Source organism: Syngnathoides biaculeatus, chromosome 20 (genome assembly GCF_019802595.1).
Source record: "Syngnathoides biaculeatus isolate LvHL_M chromosome 20, ASM1980259v1, whole genome shotgun sequence".
Lineage (NCBI taxonomy): Eukaryota > Metazoa > Chordata > Actinopteri > Syngnathiformes > Syngnathidae > Syngnathoides > Syngnathoides biaculeatus.
The window spans coordinates 14674941-14697865 of NC_084659.1; the positions used below are offsets into that span (position 1 = coordinate 14674941).

Sequence of the window (22925 nt, forward strand, 5' to 3'; positions counted from 1 at the left end):
TTTGACGTTATCTTTTTACTTCATCACTTAAAGAGTCTCGGTCAATACTTTTTGCGTGCGTCCATAAACTGGAAAAATGGGCCTTCCCTTTCTATATTTTAATTGGCCTCCTACATCAACACCGCCGCCTCGCTATTTCATAAAAAGCCGGCGAATTCACGGCGGAGTCGCTTGTCGTTTTCCAGTCGGCTGCGCTCACTCCTTGGCCGGGGCCGTCGCTGCTAGCTCGCTCTCGCGTCTTCGCCGCCGCATAATTTCATCAACGCTCGGAAAAACAAATGTCGTCCACATCGACTGTGCTGCGGGTGGACTTCCTTTCAAAATGCCACGTGCAGAGAAGTGATGGAAACGGCGACGGCGTGTGCACGTCTGCCGCAGCTGCACGAAATCTACGGTGTGAAAGCGTCAATTAGCATCGCGGCTTATTAATAAACTGAAAACTCATAATACAGCATCTCCATGTGTCTTTGAACAGCGCAGAGTACTGAAAACACAATTTAATTTGGCTTTTTTGCCAAGATGACTTCCGTATGAGGTCAATTACACGGTGTTAATACACAATTTAAATTATTAAACGTTGACTTAATTTGTCCATGGAAAATAATGAGAATGGCTTTAGATCACAAAACACCGCTTCCTGTTTTTTTGGAGGTCTGGATGCCTCCCAAACACTTGTGAATGCTGAAACACAAACTTGCAGTTGCTGCATACGTGCGTCATTTACTTACAATGTTACATCGCCAGCAACTGGCCTGCGCTTTTGTCATTTTTGCTAATCAGCATAAGCCGACATTGGTGCGACTGTTTTTAGCTGGCATAATTTAAAGATTTGGCCACTATATCTAGCTACTTTTCCAAACCCTCTTTTTTCGCACAACGAGTTTAATTTTCGCAAAATAACTGATGACCATTTTTTTATTTGTTCAAAGGAATAACACAGCGTTGTTGATTAAAATTGTGGGTCTGTGTTTTGACTGAATCCACATTTGTTGACAAAACTTCCAGCGAAACGTCAGCCGAGGGACGAGGGCACGGAGCACCGAGGTGGTCGAGGTCGCTAAGCCCATCCCGACCCGCTTCTAAACGGTACGGTGCGGCGCCGACTCGTATCTTCACGAGCCCGCTCCGCGTTGCAAAGTCACCCAAGGATCTTTTTCTCGCACATCAGTCTCTCATTTCGTTTCCGCAGAAATACAAACCAGCACTGCACATGGAAAACCGTTTCTTGAGGGTATTTGAAAAGCAATTAGACCGCCGACGCCACCCGGGTCTGGCTGGACTGCAGGCCCGGTGGGGGTGGGCCGTTGGGAGGGATGCTCGCAGGTCTAATGATGTGGAGCGGAGGGAGGGGAAGGGTCAGGCTGTGACTTTGGTCAAGACTCGCTTAACACATTTTCCGCTTATTCAAACGGGGCCTGACTGCTTCTGTTCGCGCCTAATTGACTCGACGCTTCCCCCTGGCTGGGTCCACTCTGCTGGCTGCTGGTCTTCGGCCGCAGTCCTGTCTTTAGCTTACTACGGGCTGGTAGTTTTACTAAGATGACATGACGACGGTACATTAATTCAGATTTATTTGTTAGCCCTGTATCTGAAGAAAGCCCTGAATACAAACATGTGAGGGAGAGGGCTTTGCGTCTTTTTCTAATTATTAAACGTTTACTTGATTTATCCATGGAAAATAATGAGAATGGCTTTCGGCCACAAAACACCGCTTCCTGTTTTTTTGGAGGTCTGGATGCCTCCCTAAACACTTGTGAATGCTGTAATACAAACTTTCATTTTTATTCGGCTTGTTTATTGCCATTATTTTCCTACGTATTTAAGAAAAAAATTAACTAACTATTTTATGCTGCTTTAATTGCAAAATTGTTACGAGATATTAAACCACAAAGCTCAAAACACAGAATGACGCAGCAAAATGAAATTCCTGCAAGCAGCCTGTGAGATTCATATTTCCCGGAAAGTGCAGTTTTCTAGTGAAAACATCGGAACGGACTCAGTTTGGAATTTTTCAATTTTTTTACTCCAAGAAACCTTTGCTGCTCTTATTTTAAGTCTTTTCGAGTTCATTCCTACGACTTCCAAAATTGCTTTTGTAGATATTTCGGCAAATAAATATGTCCACAAGGGAGGAGTCCGCCACGCCCTCGCCATCTAACTTGATGCATCGTATACCTTAACAGCGCATGTCAAATTGATTCATTATCGCTAATTAATGAGCCGAGTCTGAATTATCGAACTGATTAAACAAAACATCAATCATACAACTAACGAGATTGAAACTTTAATTATATCTTAATATGATTGATGCCGCATCGGAGAGGGGTCGGCTCACGCTAGGGACCCCCCCGAGATCTTAATCAAGTTTTCCCACACTTTTCGCGACGTGTCTGGAGTTTATTTGAGGAAACCCGCCGAGCATCCGTATTTTTTTTTATTAACAATTTACAGATTAATTGAAGCGGCGAGAGGTGACGACTCCGCTTCGTGGCGGAACGCGATGCCCGCGTCGCAACAGGAAGGAGGCTGGTCGGCGGCCTTCCCCCTAGTGGCGGGATACGTGCAATGGCGGGTGGAAAATACGACAGCCGCTCGCTTTTGCCCACCCTAATTATCAGACACCATATTGGCTCTCGTCAGGAAGAGACGGGGTGATTTTGTTGCAGAGTCCTTTTGGGAAATCAATTCATTTTACTGATGTGACTCGGTAATTACAGTGACATCGGGGTTAATTGGCAAATCTGCATTGCCCGGGCGCCGCCGAGGAAATGTGTTCTCTAAACACGCGCGGACAACATCGGTAAATTTTGGTCCTCGGCAACGACCGATTTGACGAGCTGGTTCGATGTGTGAACCGAGCGTAAGAGCGGCGGAAAAACCTTTGGACCGGACCAGTTTACTAGACAAAGTCATCAGGGCCAAAACCTCACAAATCATTATGACAAAATTGAGCTCATTTTTTTTCCCCGGAGGACCAAATCAACAAGCGAGTACCCGTAAACGGAGCGCGACGAGGGTGCCGAAAGCGGTCGTTAAAGACCAACTGAAATTGCCTGCGTGTTCTTCCGCAAATATAAGTGCTGATTTGCAATCTTCCACCCTCGCCCTTTCATCCTCAAATAATTGCAATTCAATTATTTTGCCTAATGTTGACGCACCCTGTGCAGGAGCTGCCTCAACGCACTCTTTGATGTCTCCCTTAATTTGCGACTTTTGGTTGTCCTCGTTTAGAAGGAGCCGGCTGGGTAGATTCCTCCAAACGATATTGCTTTTTCTGTTGCGCGAATCACCGATGCGGGAAAAATGTTTTTTTTTTTTTTTTTTTTTCCCTCCGTGTCATTTGTCAGACCGCATTCCCGGGAAGTGACGGCAAGCCTCAAACGCAATTAAAGGTAATCAAACAAAATCGTGACAACTTAACCAGCCCGCTGAGCCATCCTGACATCCTGCAGTAGTTTAATCACTTTGATTTTGGATTGTTTTCTTGACTGTCTCCGTGTCGGAACGCCAAGAAAATGTCTCGAAGACGCTGCTGTTCAAACATTTGCGATAAACATTAAAGGTGCCAACGAGTAATACAAATGTTACTAAAATCAACTGCTATCAATTTAATCGTAGACAGCAATGCGGTGGTTTTATTTTTCATTGTTATTATTCCCAAAAACAAAGAGCCAAAATACATGTCTCCATTTAACTGATGTATCTTATATCAGCGCATCTTTCCCAACAGCAATTTCTGCCAGACAAATTCAACTCCAATTTGATTCCCCACAAAACTTGTTCGGCTCTCCCGCTTGGGCAATATTGATGGCAGCTTTTTTATTTTATTTTTTTTGGGGGGGGGGGGGGCACTGTTTTGATTCTTAGAGAGTGAGCGCCATTTTGGGAATCCACAGAGCTATTAAATTGCCTTGGCTGGAGGGGGATAAGGAAAGGGGGTATTTAATCAGTTAAGAGCACAAAATAAAAACAATTAATTAGACTAGAAATGATATTTGTTTCATGTTGTGTAGAGAGAGAAGAATGTGCCCATCAGGATGTCATTTTACCTAATAGCTCGTGTATATTCATACTTTAGCAAAAGAAAGAGACAGATGAGCCCCTGCATATTCCATATTTGGTAATTGCCCATTTCTGGATTTTGGGGGGAACCTATCCTCTTATTTGCTGCAATTTATTTACTGCATCTTATTTACACACACAAAAAAAACCCTGACAATTTTGTACCAAGGTCATAGCAAAACAATTTCACCGTATCTATTCAACATGAACTGTCAAGGTGAGTTGAGGAGCTTCATCCGGACAAAGGAAATCTAAAAGGTAATAGTCATCCTCTATTTACAAACACGCTTGGAAGGCAAGGGCTCAATTACACGCAGATTTCATTTACTTTATTATACAATTGGACTTTGTTCTGTAACCACACTGAACTCCAAACACCTTTTCGCCATTGAAGTGAATGGAAATGCCATTAATTTGTTCCAGCCTGCCCCAAAAATAATTTCAGAAAATACTGTACCTCAAAAAAAAAATAACTCACAATTCCTTGTGACTCCTTTCATGAGCACCTTGTCCACCCGGGTTGTAGTATAATAGTTGTACAGACACGATCAAAGCTTTTTACAACAGTAACTCACTTGGTTAGTAGTCGTTTTTCCACAAAGGATAAACACTATCCTTACAGTACAGTATCTTAATCCTTTTGTGGTATAAATACAGTTCTAAGTTATGCGGCAAGGCTCGCTCCCTCTTCCCGACCCAGTGCAGGGCTTCCCTGTGCTTTCATGCTATTGCAACAATACAACATGATTGTGGACCTCTGCAGACCCAAAATCATTGTAAAGACAAACGTGACCTCTCTTCATTTCTCTTCATTGCATCCAAATTCCCAACGTGCCGAGTTAGCATTTAGCTCTAATAAACTGATTCATGCGAGTTTTCGGAATGAGTAATTAGTTGTTTCTAACCAGTGTCACCCGCCAGCCCATGTGTACACTCTCAGCCAATCAGAGAGCGGCTCAAGGGCAGTTGATCCTTGATCAATAATGGGTCTTGATTTGCCAATTTACGCCCAGATGTGAGTTCTAATTAGACTCACCAGTCACGATTGGTGTTCTATCGCAAGACACACCCTCAACCCGGCCGCCACCAGACGAGGCTCGCATCCCGGATGATCAATGCCTCTGTCGTCCCGGGCCGCGTGCGGGGACCCGGTGAGCCGCCGCGGCCGGGCTCGGGGCTGACGTTAGCGGACGGCGGGTGAGTGATGTCGCCCTCCTGCTCCCGTGAGGGAGGAGGGGCCGAGCGGGAGGAAGCGAGGGATACGGCTGAGCCCCGGGCAGCAAGCGCGGGGAAAGGTCACCGCTCAGCCTGGTGTGATTAATAAGACAAGAAGCTGAGCGTCCCCGATGCCATTATCAATATCCGCGCCCACCGGCTGTCCCGACGGCATCTGCGCGCGCACCCGAGGCGCTTTACACGGGAAGAAAGAGGGGGGAAAAAAAGAGGATTTGGATGCATACGCAAATGGTTAAATCCTGCCTCTGCCCCTGTTTTGGTCCCACTTGGTTGTTAATGTGAGAGGTCGGCTATCAATTAGATCATATTTATTCATAACTACGGCTCTGACGCCACCGGATTCTGTTAAATGAGTCGGGGCGAAACAAATCCGAGAGGTGAAAGTCTGGGACGGAAATGTCAGCGTAGCCTCGGCGACAAACATGACATTTAAACAGACATCTGTTCCCACCCCCACCACCCCACCCCCGGCTAAAAATATTTATCCTTGCCGCTGTTATCCCATCTGAATCAGGAGAAGATGTAGAAAAAAAAAAAAAAAAAAAAATCATCCCTCTCGCATTAAGACTGCAAGCCATTTAAGAGAGTCGAATGCTCATTTCCATGCAGCACGCCGCGTCTCCTCCAGCTCGGCAAAGTCGAAGTTGAAGTTGTGAGGAGGAAAAAGAAAAGTTAGTGGAAGTCGCATTTTGTAGGATGCCGCTATGGCAGCTTTCAGTTTAAGCGGTGACCACCGGCAGAAACTTGAAATCACTTCGTCTCAGCATCCCGAGTGGAACTAAGTAGCGGCGTCAAATAACAGAAGTACATACATTGTTACTGTCTGTTTTTACAGGTACGGAATCTGTAATTTTCATTTTTGCTGCTTACATTTTAAAACATCTGGACTTCCTACTTACTTTTTTCCAATTTGTCAAGTTATGGAAATGAGCAGTCAATTGCATACACAGTAATAGGCAATTTTTGGGACTTTTCAGTCTGTACTATTTCACCTTGAAGCAAAGTAGGCAAATGAGATTTTTTTTTTTTAACACAATTATCTGTGCTGCTGCGACTTCCGGATGGAGTTAATGAAGAAGAAGGGGAACAAGGAATGAGGACAGCGGTAGTTTCACGAGTTTGGAGACAAAATGACAACATAAAAAAAGATAAGGGGTGAAAAATTGTGGGGGATGCAGTTATGGCGCGAGGAGTTGTTTTCAGCCTTGCCCGGGGCGGCCCAGATGGCAACGGCTTTTCTCCGGTTTGGCCCGCGGAGCTTTTGGCAGCGGCTACTCTCTCCACCGCTGGCTTTTTGCAGGGAATCGGCATTTTTGCTGTGGCCCATTGAAGGTTAGCACGCGTTTTCGCACTCAATAAACTCCTTCGGCTTTTCGTCTAAGTATGAACCAAATCATAAAGTAGCCCACATCACTTTATAACCCCCCCCCAAAAAAAAACCACCATATACATGAATGCCAAGATGTGTCTATTCTTACATACCAGCATGTGAAGTGATAATTCATCTGAAATTTTTATTTTGCCATGATGCCCAAAGTAGTTCAGAACGTGACGAGCGGTGCCTTTTTCCAGCTAGCTAATAAAAGCATCGGGGGCGCCTCATCACTGCGAGGAATTCTTTATGCTTTGATCCGACATCGGCGAGGGAAGCGGGCCTCAGCTTTAGAGAGGACTGCATAAGAAAGACTTTTATTGGCCGTGTAAATATCGGTGCCGGATTCACAGCTAAAGTTAAAACGTGCCGTTGACGAAAGATGAAATTTCAGCGTGAGCTTTGTTTGATCCTTATGGGGAAAATCTGTCATTTGAAATCTTTCACGGTTCTGTTATCACTTTTAAATACAGCACACTCTTGCAGACCACAACGTGTTGCAGAAGTCCTCTAAATTTTATCACCGCTGTCCAATAAAAAACATGGACTGTAAATCTTCTATTCACAATTAAAGAGCTACTTTTGACTTTATTTCTCGGTAATTAACGCCTATTTGCTGAAAAACGCATCCTATTTGTCGATTTTCATTGTGTGATGCCACAAGATGCCGCCAAAACACACTGCTCTTTGTGTGATTTGTGTGTTTATTTTATATATATATATATACACATTCCTTTGCAATACATATATAGATACATATCTATATATGTATTGCAAAGGAATGACAACCCCCCAAACTTCATCTCCTGTAGTCCATTTAGATTGGCAATAATCTAAGAGGAATTTAAAACCATACATTTTGATTTATTCTATTCAGTTAAAAAAGTGACATCAATTTTAGAAAAATACAATATCTCAAAGTGAATAACATCCAATTAAAATGGCAGTTTGGTTATTGTAACTCAAAGCACGTTTTGCTTTCAGAGGCCACAAAAAAAATAATGTGACGGGTCGGATCGGCGTTGGTTAGCAACCCAAGCAACAGAGCAAAAGCACACTAAGCGTGCAGTTGTTCTTCCCGGTGGGAAAGTTACAATTTTATGCAATAATTATGTTTCAAAACTGTATCCAGGTGGGAAGCAACGCTCCAATTGTCTGTCTTCTTAGAGGGGGGAAAAAAAGAAGTCATGATTGCGTGGCAATTGTAATCACTACAAATGTCTTATTGCAAGAATAGATTCTTCCGTGCCGCATTAGCACCCTCCGAAAGTCAAATTTAACAAAGACTGGTTCGATCCAGTTCTTAAGCTTGTTAAACAAGCCGCTGGAGAATCCTTCACCTGAGGACAAAGTTAACTGCGCTGTACCGAGGGCTATGTAGATTGCTAATTAGCTAATGAGCTGCAGCATGCAAATGTCACTTCGGTCCCGTAAGATGCCGTTGCGCGTGGGCGGCCGGCCAACGGAGACCACCCTGCTTGTCAAGCAAAGAAATTTAATTTTAATCCTCTGATAAACGTGCATGCAAAAATACTACACTTGCTTTCCGAGAGAAAAAAACAAAACAAAATGAGCCCTAAAGGAATTTCTGGTGTTTGCGCTTAGTGGTTGTTGTCCTCTCGCAACAAACTCACATCTACGCTTCAACGATTGCTGGCCACAGAGGTCAAGAGTACCCCAGATGACATCCTTAGGAGGGTCCCGCCCACTCATTGCCTGTCCGAGCCACGTTGTTCCAACAGATGAAGTGCCGCCATTTTGAGCCGGCAGTCTGATGGCCATGGCTCATTGGCGTGGAAGATGACGGTTATTGCATGTTGGTGGCAAACAGGAGGATTCCACTGAGGAAAAAGCGCGGAGGGGGGGGGGGGGCAAGAGAAACAGAGTAATAATAGTGGTACGACAGATGTTTTTTTTTTTTTTTTTTTTTCAACACCTTCTCGACGGTACATTTAACGAGGATATGTTTTCTTTACTGTAAATGTCATTCCAAAAGCTACCTTCAGGAAACGCCGGCTGTTTTAGTCAATGACTTCCTGTGTAAATGTTAAAGCTAAAAACGCAATATACGTCGGGTGTGTAAATTTAGGACAGCCGGCTGTCAGCGCACGGGCAGGAGCCTTATTGATTCCCTGGTAAATCACTTTTATTGACACGGTATAAAAACAGCCCTCGTATATGTCAAGTGTGCGCCCGGAGGTAACTCATCAACCGGCGCGGCGCCGATGCACGCGACAAGATGTTACAGCGCACGTTCGGCGCAATCGAGGTGGCCGCAAGCGCTTGGAGAGGACAGGAGAGCTCGGGTGTATTTAATTCCGATCGATGCTTTACGGATAGACGAGAAGTTGGACAAAGTCTGACAAAGTCTAAAATAAAACAAAGAAAAAAACGTACACTAACAGACATTAATGACATCTTTTTAATGGCAACGCAGCAGGAAAGCGGCGGCGGCTGCAATAAAAGGCGCTTTGGTGCCAGGCCATCACTCAGACTCCCGGAAATACAACTCATTGATCAAACTAATTATACATACATGTAGTAGATATCAATGCATAATGACAATGGTACAGTTAAGATGATCAAAAATCACTCTGGAGTGAGCAAATGTTACAGTGACCAACGCACCAACAACTGTCTACATAACGCAAACTAACTTTCACAACGCATCGAAATTGTGCTGTTTGCCAACAATGGTTGCAATTTTACGACAATGCTGACTTATTCTGGTTTAACATCGTCTGCGGAGGCATATGGTCACATTGAGCTATGTTTTTTTTTGGGAGTTGCATAGATGCACACAGCAGGTTTTGCTGCTGAGCAAGATCTCACAATACAGCCATCAGTCGCATCGTACGTTTGTTTGCCTGTAGTTTGTTTACTTGCCCCAATACTTGTCCTTTTATCTTTGTCTGATGTGTTTGTGGTCAAAGGTGTCATGTAAAAACGGTTGCAAATAAGATCACAGAGCTCAACCTCAAGGAGGAAAACAAAGACCACACAAACGAAGCTGGATTTTGCCCCAGTTCGGCCTGAACTAGCTGCCAATTGATTATGGTTTGTCACTAACTGGCCGGGCTCCAGAATGTTCCATCAAAATTTGTAAGTAACTCAGCTTGGTTTGCAATAAATGTTGTTTACATTTTGATCTTGACCTTCATATCAGCGCCCGCCCAACCCCCCACCCCTCCTAAAATTTATTAAAACAATCTCATTCCCAGCTCCAGCGAGCACCTCAGTCAAAATGCCATAAAAGACATTTGCGCAGACCTTAGTCTCCGTTTCCGATCTTATTCTGAAACATAATTGGGGATAATGAGCTGTAATCTATTTAAAGCCTGAGTGGACTTGGTGAAAAAAAAAATATAAAGTATTACATTCACAATGCTTGCAAAGTACCCTGACAGGTGCCGCGCAGGTTTGAAAGCCTGCAACAAAGGATTCTGTGTGATTCAGCAAAAAAAAGAAAAAGGATTATCAATCAAAGAAAGTCCTAGGATTAACAGTGACGACTTTTGTTAATGCTCTGACACGAGACATAGTTCATCTCCTTGAAAGATTTTTTTTTTTTTTCTTCTGTGGAATCCATCATTACTACAATAGCCTCATATGGAGGAAGGGAGAGCCACTGTGGCCAATCCGCTTTTCAGCCAAGTATTAAGCATCAGGAAAACAGTAAAACACAAACCCTAAAACCAAATTCAACCAGGGGCTGCTGTTGTCCACAGCTCACGCCTAAACACTCACGCAAAGCCATTGACATCAGATACCAGCCAACCAAGCTTCTTAAAAGCACATCTTACACACAGACGTGGAAAAAAAAACTGTAATTTCCAACTCATGCTTGCATATTTTTTGGGGGGTTCAAATACATTTGCAATGCAGATAAAACTGCATCAACGGCATTTCTTTGCAACTGTTTACCGCAGGACTCTGTGATAATTGGTGCTGGCTCCTCCCAAACTTTGATTGCAATGTTTTGCAGGATGTGCAGCAACGAGTACATCCAAGTCCCGGACATTTGGGGTGAGTTAAAGGAGAACTTGGCTTTTATGTGCGCGGTTGCTTGCCCCAAAAATTTAGCAATTCCACGAACACTTCCAGTCCTATAATTTCTAACATTGCATTTGCATCAGTCATCTAAATGTTCCATGGTTAAAAAAATGACCACAAAATAAATAAAAATGATGGCAGTCTTAAGTTGCCAACAGAGTGCGCAATCTTGAAAGTAAGCGGATACAATTTATTACCCTTGTCCTTAATAAACCAGCCCTGACAATGTTCCAGGTAAAGTTTTAAGTTAAAAATATCCATCCATCCATTTTCTTAGCCGCTTATCCACACGAGGAGTGCTCGAGCTTATCTTAGCTGTCAATGGACAGGAGGCAGGGTATACCCTGGACTGGTTGGCAGCTCGCAGGGCACATGGAGACAGACAACAGTCGTACTCACAATTACACCTCGGGGGAATTTACAGTGTCCAATTAATGTTGCATGTTTTTGGGATGTGGGAGGAAACCAGAGTGCCTGGAGAAAATCCACGCAGGCATTTGGAGAACATGCAAACTCCACACAGGCGGGTACGGGATTGAACCCGGTACCGCCAAACTGTGAGGCCAAGACTTTCCAGCTGATCCACTGTACCGCCGCTAAAAATATCCTCAATATCATATTATAAACAATGTAGCTTTTCCAAATGTATTAACAGCCTACCTGCCAATGAACGGAAAATTAATCGTGAACGTTGTGTCGCTACCCTCTCTGACCTCAGTATTACTTCTGTTCCTCACGCTTAGTACGTATGATCATTTTTCTGGTGTTTTAGATTTTTCCAGATTCCCCGCATGACTCTTCAAAGACTAACAAGTGCAGACTTCCGCGGGAAATGTGGTGATAACGCAAACGCTTCTTGGGAATATTTCAAGCTGCTTCTTGAAGACTCTTACCGCCGTCCTGTGAAAACACACAGTATGACGTGCATTTTCACAGTTTCAAGATTGCCACCATAATTCACCAGGCGATTGTAAAATCTAAAACCCATTTTAGGCAAACGAGTCAAATTCAACTACAAACTTTGCAGCACCTGGGGGACAGAAGGATTCTTAAATATCTTCATTTTGGGTTATATTCTGTGTCAGTCTAGGAAAAGTCAATACATTGCAGAGTGAAAAGCATTTTTATTGCTTTCAAATGTCAAAATTGCTCAAACTTAAACCGACAGCAGCGTTGGCTGAAATGCGTTTAGAGCATGTGGGTGGTGTATAACTTTTTTTTCCAATACCGTCTCTGTGTATTGCAGCTTTTCAACTCAAGCAGGTGGGTCTGGAAGTCATCCCCTCCGATGAACAGCGCTTTACTGCACTCCTCTTACAAGCTCACATGGTCACACTGTACTTGCCCCCCCCCCTCGCAATGCCGCACGTGTGTCCGCGCAATCCAACAGTGTGCAACGACCTTAATGTTGACAACAAGGACACCGGCAATGGATTACTTGTCAATTTGACTGCATAACAGTATCACGGAGTTGGGAGATGAATTACCCCGCAAAGCCAGCGAGACAAGCGGGGCGTGTGTTCATTTAAACCCGATTTATGTATTTAACGGCTTACGGCGCGGCGTACGTGACAGCGCGCCGGCCCCGACGCGTTACAGCCAACGTGCTGCGCTTCTGACTGACGACCAAAACAGAACGCTTGGAAACAATTATTCACAAGTCGGCGCAAAGTGAACGCTCGGTTTGATGATAAATGCTTTGGTTTTTTGCCCAAATTGATTCACCCCCGCTGGCATCCGGGGACAGCTACTTGGAAATGCGCGCGCCGCCGAGATTGGCGGCGACGTTGATAAGCGCCCACAGCGTCGTCAACAACGTGGCCGCCGCTCCCGATTTAATCACGGTCCTGTCAACATGTCCGCGCTGCTGGAAGCTTTGTATTCCACGCTGGTCATTGCGCTTCAGGCGGACCGCGCTACTCCAGATCAATATGTCATCGTGCAGGAAGAAACCAAGTACAAATACTTTGATACTGTACTTCAAGTATCTGCACGGTACTTTATTTATTTTAATGACAACTTTTATTTCCTCCAATTGAAACCCTCTATCTGTTCAGTGGGACCTTTGCATACAAGTGACTCAACTATTCCTTTTTTTTGGGGGGGGGGCTTTACTCAATCTCAGTGCGAACACAAACATTTTTAACAATTTTTATTTGAACAAACAGAAACACATGCAGACAGAGCATACAAGAATGCTCATGGGCATATATTCCTTAGCCTCCACAAAAAAAGTCAGTTAAAAGCAAGTATTACAATGTTATTGCAGCTTATTACAACAGATGGTCCTCTGTGTTTTGCCATCAAAGTTAATATTGTGCAAGTGTATTATCATTATTCATTATGCATTTGCATCAGTCATCGAAATTTTCCATGGTTAAAAAAAATGAGCAAAAAATAGTAAATTATGGCAGTTTCTATATCCCCCACGATTGGCTGACAACCCGTTCAGGGTGTTACCCCGCCTTCTACTCAAAGATAACTGGGATATACTGCCGCGACCCTTGTGAGGATAAGCGGTACGGAAAATGAATCGATATTATATCTGTGTGAAACATACTATCCCCTAGTGGCAACGCGCACACCCCACAAGGAGTCGCAGAAGGCCCATTGAATTATCATGATGCTCAGTGTTTATTTTATTCATGTTACTACTATTTGTTTATAAAGTACAACACAAAGTTTGAATTTTGATTATTAAAACGTGTTGGTGTTTTGGTAGGCTTTGTAACAACTTAATGACATAGTTGTCAATGGCTAATTTGGCTAAAAGAAACCTACAATTTTATGATGTTAGTCATTCAACAAAGTTTGCAAAGCTATACGAACTTTTTTTCCTTTGCATATATAAAGCAGTTCAAAAATCACCATGTAATATGATTTTTTTTTTGTATATGTAGTTCTAGAGAGTCCATTTTGCCTCCCGTGCAGACTTGTCCCTCTGAAACATCTGCAAGCATTTAGACATGTCTGTCAGTAAGAGCTGATGCTCTTATTTCGGGTTTTTGGGGAATTCCACGCATGGTTTTGCATCGGGCGTTTTCCAAATGGCTTCTTATCCGTTTGATATGCTCCACTCACCTCCGCCCGAGCCCTCGTCGTGCTCCACCACGGTCCGTCGCGTCGTTCCCGGAGCGTGCGACGCCGCCTTGTTATCAGATATCCTCTTCACGCCCCATCTTCTGGAACCTTCATCAAGTGTGCGAGGACGAGAAAGGCACAAACAAAAACAACATTATTAAACGCAGAAAATTCTCTCCGATTCATTCGAGCGTTCAGGCGCTGCGCATCACATCCATTTAGAGGCGGCAAATTGATTCAATTTGGCGTGTTTGCATCACTTAATTCGAGCGGCTGTCGGTGAGCTGTAAAACATGCATTGTCAGGGAGATGCTTTTGTTTTGCATCCCCCCCCACTCACTTTAATCGCAACTATGCCTTCTGATGAAATCTCATTTATTAATCTACCTTAGAAGAGGGAGGCGACAAACAAAGCTGTAGATGGGATTGTCAAGCAGCTCAAGTCGCAATGAATCAGTCGTGCAAATAGTTTTGGGGTGCTTTATTTTTCATACATTTGAAAGTTCCATTAAATAAGCAGGGCGGGGAGACGGTGATGAAGGTGGCGCATCTGGACGATCCGCTTGTAATGAAGACGAGTTGTGCCGGCGCATCCATTCTTTGCGGACGCTATTAGGCTTTTGCCATAGTAGCTGTAATTATTCTTTACTCCCAATTAAGACTTTGCTCCTTTTCCAATGAAAAGTGACCAAAAAATAAAAATCCCCAGGCTTTGACCTGAGAGTTCATACCCACGCAGCCGTGCTTTGTTCTGGACGCGTCAGAACTGCAGCACCAAGATAGCTCAATTTAAGTCAGCCACCGTAGTTTCTGCAGACTGACATTTAGATGTTTTCAGCGACGCTTGCTTTAACTTCCTATGTTGTGCTTCCAAAGACCAGTGATACGTACAAACAGGGCTATTTGAATGAGTCAAGGAAATTTAACCCAAGGTTTTCGGTATGCCGTCACCTAAGGCACAACTACGTGAACGTATGGAGAACAAAAATGGCGGCTGAATTTATCTGGGTCAGGTTAGCGTCAGGAAAAATAGGCAGAGAAGACCTCAACCGAGGTCTCAAATAACCTACTAGTTCACGTACGATTGTTATTGCAGTTTATCAAGAATACTCTCTATAAACAGAAATGTCTCTTGTTCTTTGTTCTTGTTACTTTGTTGTTCTTTGTTCTGAATATCGTACCAGGGCAGCGGAAACTGCCGGAGAAAAATTCCTTGTGTGTTTTTACACACTTGGCCAATAAAGCTGATTCCCATCAACTATTTCAGAACAACCAGATGATGAGAACGTCCGAAAAGGAGCATTTTTGCACATACCTGCATGGCAGCCATACAAGACACGAAGGTTTACTCTCAACAGTTACGCGTTTGTGTCCTCTATGAAGCATCAAACTTCACAATATGTATTAGTATTCACTACCTAACAGGCAAATAGTGGTCTTTGTTGTGCAACGTCTCTGGCCTTTGAAGACCTGTAAACTTTCTGCTCAAGTTTCACAGCGCTGATAAAAAGTCGGTGCTAATTTTAGAATCAAGCACCGATTGAAGAGCAGATTCTGGGAAACTGCGCCAGAACCCGTTTTACACTCGGCAGTATAACTGATGTTTCTTGAAGTGGGTTTCATAGTCTCGAGTCATGCTAGGGTACCAACAACCTTTCAGCCGCGCTTCCCTCAAAAAAAACAAAATTAAACAGCTGCTTCGAATCTGAAGGAATTTAATTTTATGTGCAAGATACTTTTGCTCTACATTTATGTTTATATAAAAAGTCAAAGGAGAGCAAAACAGATATTACAATTCTAATTCAAGTGTTTATGATGTTCAAGTGTTTAGAATCATAGAAGAACCGGGGCGTCATGCGACAAATTGGTATTATTAATTGGAATTTCAATTGTATTACTTGAATCTTCACACAAATTGATGGAAAAACATGTGTTGACTGAACATGGAAATTAAAAAAAAAAAAAGTCTCCTTCCCCACGAGTCCAAGGGAGCCCAAATAAGCAGCATCATCACAAAGATGAAAGATGAAAAGAGGCCGTGTGTCAAATATAAATCATGTTTCCCGCTTTGGATGTGAAATGCGCAGTGTCAAAATGGATTAGGGACCCCTCGGAAGCAATTACTGCCACGAGTCCCACTGTGAAAAACATGTCAAAAGATACAAACCCCAGGGGTCACACATCTATCCCATCCATTGTTAAAGGCAGCAGTCAGCCAAGTATGAAAGAGAGAAATGTTTCGGACTGGAGGGGAAAGTCCCGTGCATTTGTTGGGTGGAAGCGCCGGCAGCGAAGCATACAAAACACACACACTTGCCCTATCGGTTGATGTGGCTATCATGGAATATAATAGTTTTGATTTTACTGATGAACTACAGCCAGCCTCTCTATTCTGCTGTCAATTTCATTTGGTCAGTACCTTCGGCATCAGCAGTGCTGGCTGATGGAACTTCATCAAAATTAGCAATGCGACCGATCAGATCTCAAATACGCCCCAGCTAGGCTGGCCCGTGAGAACTTTTTAAAGTTTTTCTCTGCCAATCTGCAAACATCAACATTGAAGATCAGCACCAATGAGGAACATTTTTGGATGTTTTACGTTAAGGCCCAAGTCGTATCTAATACAATGTGCGCTATGTTGCTTTTCCACTGTCTAGTGGCCTCTTAGTGACAAGGAGAGGAGGGAGCGGCCTTCATTTAATCAGGCCGTAGCCTTGTCTAATAGGAAAAAAAATGGCTCTGCCCCCATTTTGTGGCATCATAGCACCAGGGCTCAATTAACCCCAATAGCGCAGCTTCACTGTATGTGACACATTTTTGTGGATAAATTGCTACTTTTGTTTAGTATTGGCAGTTTCTACAACCACACAAACATTTGTGGTTGTGACCGTGCACTAGGTATGCGAGCTGATCAATCAACATAAAATGCACAACAAAGCAGTTTGTCAGACAACGTGGAGGGCCTTACAGCGCTAACGATTGCACTGGCCGACTTTTAGATGTCATACTGATTTCTTGGCGCCGCCCTATGTTGGTCTCATGTGCAGGACGTTGTATCAAGGTCATTTCATATCCCCCCACCGCTCATCTACGCCGGTCAGTTCAAACCATCCCAACACTAAAGCAAAAGACTAATGTGCTTTGCGGACGAGCGAAGATAACCGAGGAAGAAATACTGCGGCACCTCTTAATGGAGCCGTCAACAATCACTTTCCAGCGTAAAAGATGGAGTCACGAGGCAGCTTTGTGGTCCAGAGGCAGAGTGGAAGCATCATTACCATAGAAAACATTACAGCCGGCGACGGACGTCCGGCCCATCAAAAATGATCATTGCGTAAATCCCTTGCGCCGCATAATGGGCCTGTCACTCTTGAAGACTGAATCGAAAATAATGCCTGCGTTGATCTTTATCCTCCACAGTGCTTCTCTGTTGATTACCGCAAAATAGGATTCCGCCGTGTTTGGCTAATGGACACGGCTGATGCACACCGGCAATGCGGCGGGTTGTATATTCACCCCCGCCGTCCGATTCCATATGTCCCTTTCAATCTCGTGTCTCAGAATAAAATGGATAATTTGATGAGCAATTACAGACACTTGCCGCTCGGCGACGAGCGCCGGAGAGAAGTCGAGCGTGGAACTGCAGCCTAAAAGTCATCACCGGATGGCACGCGCGGGCAACGGTGACACATGCTTCGAATAATAAGACTAATTGAGAACGGCTAAATAAAACACACGCCTTAGGAAGCCAAAACTCTCCTTGATTTAGAGGTCACAAATAATGCCTTTTCCACACACAAAAAGTCACTTTTGTTTTTTTTCCAGCAGTGAGGTGGCAACAGACAAGCAGTTCCCCAACTCCCCGTCTTGTTAATGAGATGATTAAGCTCTGCTAAGGTTAAACACATTCAAAGCCCTGCTTGGCTAATTGGGACACGAGTGATGCTGTAGACTGGACTTCATCTCCACCCCCCCCCACCCCCCCTCCCGAACACACGAGTGCGCTGACGCATTTAATTTGCAAGACTTTGGTCATTTGAATTTTAAAAAGGGACATCCTGTTGTGGCCGTTTTTCCAGAAATAAGCACTTCCAACTGGGAGCTGAACCTTTCCAACACGAGGCCGTGACCTCCTGGATGGTGCACTTTTCTCCAAAATGAATGAATATGTAATTAAACAGTTCCCAGGCAGTACAAACATCCACCTATTTATCATGTTTTGAAGATAATGGAATTCTCCAATATTGTACTATAAAATAAAACACAAAAACTCTGCAATTTTTAAAAAAATCATTTTCGCTGAAATTATTATGCCATTAAAAAAAAAAACTCCAGACGTTTCATAATGTTTACAAATTGGGCAGTGGGAAGAAATTATTAATTTGGAAAAATATCCGGGGAAAAAAAAACCTTAAATGCAAGCACAAAACAATTATCTGTACTTTTAGTGTGAGGTAAGTGATGCGAACTGATGGCTGTCGGTATGAATATTTGAAGAATAGTAGCGATTGAAATAGCTGAAGCTAGCGAGCTTAACCGCTATTTTTGTCCACCGCATGCTATTCCTGCGTTCCGTCCCGCTCAGATGTCTGAAGAATATTTTTGCTTGTCCACAGAGCATGATAGTCCACCGGCAGCAGCCGACGGGCAGGGCAAAAGTAATCTGTAAATTGCAAGATTTAAAGATGAACTGCACACGCCTGTCAAGACAATCCCCAGCCACAGGTTTTTTTTTTTTTTGTATTGAAAGCAACTGTTGTTGTGTCTTCATGCTAACTGGCCACGTCGGGAGGAAACAAACCGAATACGCAAAGCTGCAACAGTTGGGCGAAAATGGTTTGGCAATCGAGGAGGAAGCATCCAGGTGTCTTCGAACCAAAACATTTTGGGGATTATTATAGGGTTGTACACGGAATTTGCAGTTAGTAAGCACTTTTAACGCCCAAACTGCTTCATTGCGTCTTCTTCACTTCTACTCCAAGACAGAGACGAATGCACTTCGCCGGTGTAAATGGAGCAGAACGCATTCCGGGAAGGAAGACAAATCCGCTGCAGTTTGGGAACCCACTTTTATCCCGCACGCCATAGAAATAACTCCCTCTCTTCCTCTCTGGGGCCAGCTGGGAGATGGCGATGTTTTCTTTCAAAGGTCATTTCAACCACTTCTCTTTTCTGTGAGTTCCTCAGCGAGACGGCGAGCACAACAGAAATTTGGCCTCGGGCTTCTACTTTGCGCACTTCAAAAATCAAGCCTGGCACGAGAAATGAATGGAACGTCCCGGGAACGATGATATTGCTTTCGCAGTTTCACTAACTATGACGCGTCTAATATGGCATCGCATCCGTTTCCCCCTAGCGAGTAAAGTAGTACATGTAAGCGTTGGGAGAATAATGAGCACAGCCCCCCTGGTGTTTGATTTACATCGCGCGTGCCTTGCTGCCGTTGCTTCCCCTTTTCCTTTTCACTTAATAAAAAATTAGCGCAAGCTTATCTGGGGCCATTGCGCCGCGAGAGTCCCGCTGACATGATGACCCAGTCGCACTGGAGTCTTTAGCCGCAATTGCGACTAATCAACGCTGATAACTACCTAGAGTGCACCGGGACAAGTCGTTACGTGAACCTCCATCTTGCCATCATGCCAACTGGTCGGATTTAAATAGAAACTTTCAACATTCTAATCGGTGTGCATCTTTGAGTACGTGAGCATTTATGATCTTTGTAAAGGGGGATGCTTGTTCTGGCCCAAACATTATAAACCAAGCACCAGGTCCAAAAAACACTTAGCTCTCCATTGAAATGCAGTATTACAGTAAAGAAAATAAATATTTGAACACCCTGGTTTATTGCAAGTTCTCCCACTTAGAAATTATGGAGGGGTCTGAAATTTTCATCGTAGGTGCATGTCCACTATGAGAGGGATAAAGAGAAAAAAGAAAAATCCAGAAATCACAATGTATGATTTTTTTTAACAATTTATTTGTGTGATACAGCTGCAAATAAGTATTTGAACACCTGTCTATCAGCTAGAATTCTGACCCTCAAAGACCTGTTAGTCCACCTTTAAAGGTTTACCTCCACTCCGTGTGCTATCCTGAATCAGATGCACCTGTGTGAGGTCGTGAGATGCATAAAGACACCTGTCCACGCCATACAATCAGTAAGACTCAAACTTTTAACATGGCCAAGACCAAAGAGCTGTCCAAAGACACCAGAGACAAAATTGTACAACTCCAAACGCTTAGATGGGGCTCCGAAGAAATTGCCAAGCAGCTTGGTGGAAAAAAAGATCCACTGTTGGAGCAATCATTAGAAAATGGAAGAAGCTCAACATGACGGTCAGTCCCAATCGGAGTGAAGCCCCCATGCAAGATGTCACCTGGTGGAGTCTCAATGATCCTTAGAAAGGTGAGATCTCAGTCCAGGACAACAGGCCAGGACTTGGTCAATGACCTGAAAAGAGCTGTGACCACCGTTTCCAAGGTGACTCTCGGTAATACACTAAGACGTCATGGTTTGAAATCATGCATGGCACAGAATGTTCCCCTGCTTAAATCAGCACATGTCAAGGCCCGTCTTAAGTTTGCCAATGACCATTTGTATGATACAGAGGAGTCATGGGAGAAGGTTTTGTGGTCAGATGAGACCAAAATTGAACTTTTTGGTCATAAATGATGAGTTCCATCCCAAGAACACCATCCGTACTGTGAAGCATGGGGGTGGTAACACCATGCTTTGGGGGTGTTTTTCTGCACATGAGACAGGACAATTGCGACACCCTGGAAACCTGTCCGATCTCGAGAAGATCTGTGTGGAGGACTGGGCCAAAATCCCTCCTGCAGTGTGTGCAAACCTGGTGAGCAACTACAGGAAACGTTTGAGCTCTGTCATGGCAAAGGCTACTTTACCAATGATTAACATTGGTTTTCTCGGGTGTTCAAATACTTATTTGCAGCTGTATCACACAAAATAAATCGTTAAAAAAAAATCATGCATACTTATTTCTGGATTTTTCTTTTTATATCATCTCTCTCAAAGTGGACATGCACCCACGATGAAAATTTCAGATCCCGCCACGATTTCTAAGTGGGAGATCTTGCAAGATAGCAGGGTGTTCAAATACTTATTTTCTTCATTGTATAACACGCTGGGGTGAATCAAATGGGGGACAGAGGTTTGATTCTGAAAAAATAAATTTAGTCTTACCCGTAAAACATGCACAGAGTGCGCTTAAATATGGGGAAATGGATACTCCAAGGAACCTGTACTGCACATAAGAGTACCTAATGTTTAAAAACAAATATGTCACTTCATGCCATAATTATTGCAGTGCAGTGAGGGAGTAGGAGGGGATGCGGAACACGCATATGGTTGGGAATTAACATGAATGAATGTGCGATCAGATTTCAAGACAGGTCAATCCCTCTTCCCTCCAACTATCTGGGTGAAACAGGCCACCGTGGCGAGCGCTGCCTTTAATTAACCCGCTGCACTCGGCCCAATGACATTTAGGTGGCGGCGTGACCTGAATCACAAAGTGGCTTCCCCTCTGAGCCGTGCTCGGTTCACGCTCCTAATTGCTCCGCCAACAAAAAGAAGGCCGGCGAGAGACGCGTGGGCACAAAGACCTCCATTTGATGCGAGCGATGCGCGGTGCGTACGCTCGCTGGCCACAACTTTAGGTGTACTCGTCTGCTATTCTGCATGACACTTCAGATTACTCATGTCATGAGCACTACTCTGACAGCAGAAGCAAACATTGTCAATGTGAAAAAAAGCTCTTGGGCAGACATGCTAACCACTCGTCCACATAAAGCCTAGCAATATTTTTCCATTATGCAACAATGTAATATGGACTACATTGTTTATCAAGTGCACTAACCTTTGCAAGCACCCTCGTACTGTGAATATGTTTTTCCTCATATACACTGGAGATCAGGGATCTCTCCCGTGGTACTATGTGAAAGAATCCCTTGAATTATTAAATGCAATTTTAAAATTAAAACACGCAATACGAACAAACAGAATGAAGCTTGCCGCTATGAATGTTTATTTTGGATTTTTTAAATCCAGTATGGTACTTTTTTTTTTTTTTTAGTTGGATTTGACTTTTAAGTACAATATTTTAACATGTAAACATTTAACATTTTAATTGATCTTGTGAGCAATAGATTTGAATTTCATCATTGTGTGAGCGCCATGTTTTTTCTTTTCATATGTAGCATTTTAAGATGTGTTCACGCTCAAACGGGCAGAATGTCATTTTTAGGAATAGAACCTCTGCCTCAGTTTTTAATGAATACTTCGGCCCACTAGAGGTATTTTGAAGGTGGTACTTTGAGAACCGAAGCTCGAGATCATACTGCGCTGCATATAACTGTGCTAACAGCGGTTTCTAATAAATTGACCATTTAGCATCAACACAAGAGGAAAATATGAGATGTTTTGATCCGAGAGATTGTTGTGGAAGTGTACTTGATGGCGTGGCTGGTGAACATTTTGGGCAAACCTCATCCAAAGCCGCTCTGAGGCTGTAATTTTCATCCTCTAATTAAATTAATGCAGCAAATGATTCATTTGGATTTCATTCCACGGTCGCGTGGCATTTGAGAGGCGTGAGGCGCCAGCGTCTCCATCCACTGCGTTCGCCCTCATTGATTTTGGCTGCTAGTGCCACCAAGTGGCCGGTTCCCAGAGAGATGCGCCACGTTTGCTCCTCGAGCGTTTATTTCAGTCAGCTTGCTGCTGGACTTATTCAGCATTTCGAGAAGAGAAAGGGGATTTAAAAAAATAAATAAATAAAACGGTTCTGATCATCTTGCATCAGTATCACAAGACGCGACTACAGGCGGTTTCAGGTGGGTGACAGACGTGTTCATTGCGGAGCGGATTGAGGAGCGTCTTTCAGGCCTCGGCGGAGGGGGAGGGGTGCGGGGGGCCTACAAAGTGGGCGATGAGAGGCCAGCTTGATATACGGGGTCGCCTGAGCGAGATGAGGAGGAGCTGCCACCCCCCTGTCAAGAGGGGAGCGAGCGAGGTGACGGGGTTATATAAATTGAAATGCCATTTCTTTCACTCCGCCACTTCCTGGGCTCTCCACACTAGCACAGACGAAGAATGGCG

At 43.9% G+C, this 22925-nt stretch overlaps 1 protein-coding gene across 8 annotated transcripts in view; it reads right to left on the bottom strand.

Annotated features, from left to right (window-relative positions):
* LOC133493348 (uncharacterized) overlaps positions 1-22925 on the bottom strand; it is a 145018-nt gene that overhangs the window by 67681 nt on the left and 54412 nt on the right. For 7 of the 8 annotated variants that reach the window (XR_009792951.1, XR_009792948.1, XR_009792952.1 and 4 more), the window contains one exon: positions 13805-13912. Coding sequence is in view for 1 of the 8 variants with exons in the window: in XM_061806635.1 (XP_061662619.1) it covers positions 13805-13912 (108 nt within the window). In the remaining 7 variants the exon portion in view is untranslated. Of the gene's footprint in view, positions 1-8329; positions 8512-13804; positions 13913-22925 lie in introns of those variants that run through there. The other variant, XR_009792943.1, reaches the window with a different exon arrangement.